This window comes from Arachis duranensis, chromosome 4 (genome assembly GCF_000817695.3).
Source record: "Arachis duranensis cultivar V14167 chromosome 4, aradu.V14167.gnm2.J7QH, whole genome shotgun sequence".
Classification (NCBI taxonomy): domain Eukaryota; kingdom Viridiplantae; phylum Streptophyta; class Magnoliopsida; order Fabales; family Fabaceae; genus Arachis; species Arachis duranensis.
In genome coordinates this window covers 88,111,150-88,112,245 of record NC_029775.3, presented here as the reverse complement: position 1 = coordinate 88,112,245, position 1,096 = coordinate 88,111,150, and the positions used below count along the sequence as shown (strand labels likewise).

The window sequence follows — 1,096 nt, the reverse complement described above, 5'->3', positions numbered from 1 at the left end:
TCAGTCTCGTCCCCCAGATGTAGCACTTTTCTTTCATATCATCCGGAATTTGATTTATTCCCCCCGGGGTTTCAAACTTAGCAGAACTTTCTCCCCCAGTCTCCCTTCGAATTTGTGGACTTTCGTCTTTTCCCTTTGACACACTGCTTGCTAACTTTTGGACCAAACTGTCCAATTGTTCTAGCATAGTTGCAGTTTCTGGAGATTTTTCCCTTTCATTCTCCTGCGTCGACGCCCCCTCCTGGCTTGAATCTGTCAATCCGAGGCTGAATGATGGCATCCCCAGATCTGTTTTAGGAACATAGCTTGCTGTCCGTGCCATCATCAACAGGGCAGCAGCGTCCTCGGCGTCTGGATGACTGCATCATTATGTATAAGAATAAGAGTAAGAATAAGAATATACGGATGACAAGCAAAGATTGATTCTAGTCTAATTAACTTACATTTTTGTTGGAGCTGGGGGAAGCTTGGGTGTTGTTTCTTGATGTTGTTTGGGGGTTTCAGGAGTGCTGCACAGTTACAAAAAAATCGATCAGGAAGAGTATACACCCAAACTGTTAGCAAATATACACCCAAACCCTAAACAAATATACACCCAATACTATTTTCTTACGTTTCTCTAGCCCCTTCAATCTGTAGCATAGGGGTTGGTTCGGAATCTGCGTCAGTGGTTGTTTGCTGGGATGGCGGCACAAAAAACTGGATCGAGACTCTAAACAAGAATAAAAATGAAAGGTTAACAACGTATTTGAAAATAATAAGGTTATAAGGTTGAAATATTCTTGGATAACTCACATTGCAAGCGCTTCCGATGGCGTTTGTTCCCTAACAACCATCATATTCGAATCATCCGGAGTCAACCTAAAATACACCCAAAGAAGGTCAACAAATACACCCGAACAATTCAAAAAGAAGACGGGCTTTGTTTTTTGAGAACTTACATAATTGCAGTTTTTGCTTTTTTTTGCTGCCTTTTTTTTCTTGAATAAAATAATAAAGGGCTTTTTTTTCTAAAAAAAATACATACAGAATTAGAAGTAGAAGTTATTAGAAGAACAAAAGTAACGGTTATTTGAAAGAGAAATTACATGCTCTG

The 1,096-nt window shown here is 39.7% G+C and overlaps 1 protein-coding gene across 1 annotated transcript; it reads right to left on the bottom strand.

Annotated features, from left to right (window-relative positions):
• On the bottom strand, positions 1-839 carry LOC107485069 (uncharacterized). Its single transcript, XM_052260592.1, has 5 exons — positions 796-839; positions 614-712; positions 444-509; positions 78-359; positions 1-25 (listed from the first exon to the last, which is right to left on the bottom strand). The coding sequence occupies exons 1-5, from the start codon at positions 837-839 to the stop codon at positions 1-3; spliced, it is 516 nt and encodes a 171-aa protein (XP_052116552.1).
• Between the last annotated feature and the right edge of the window lie 257 nt (positions 840-1,096).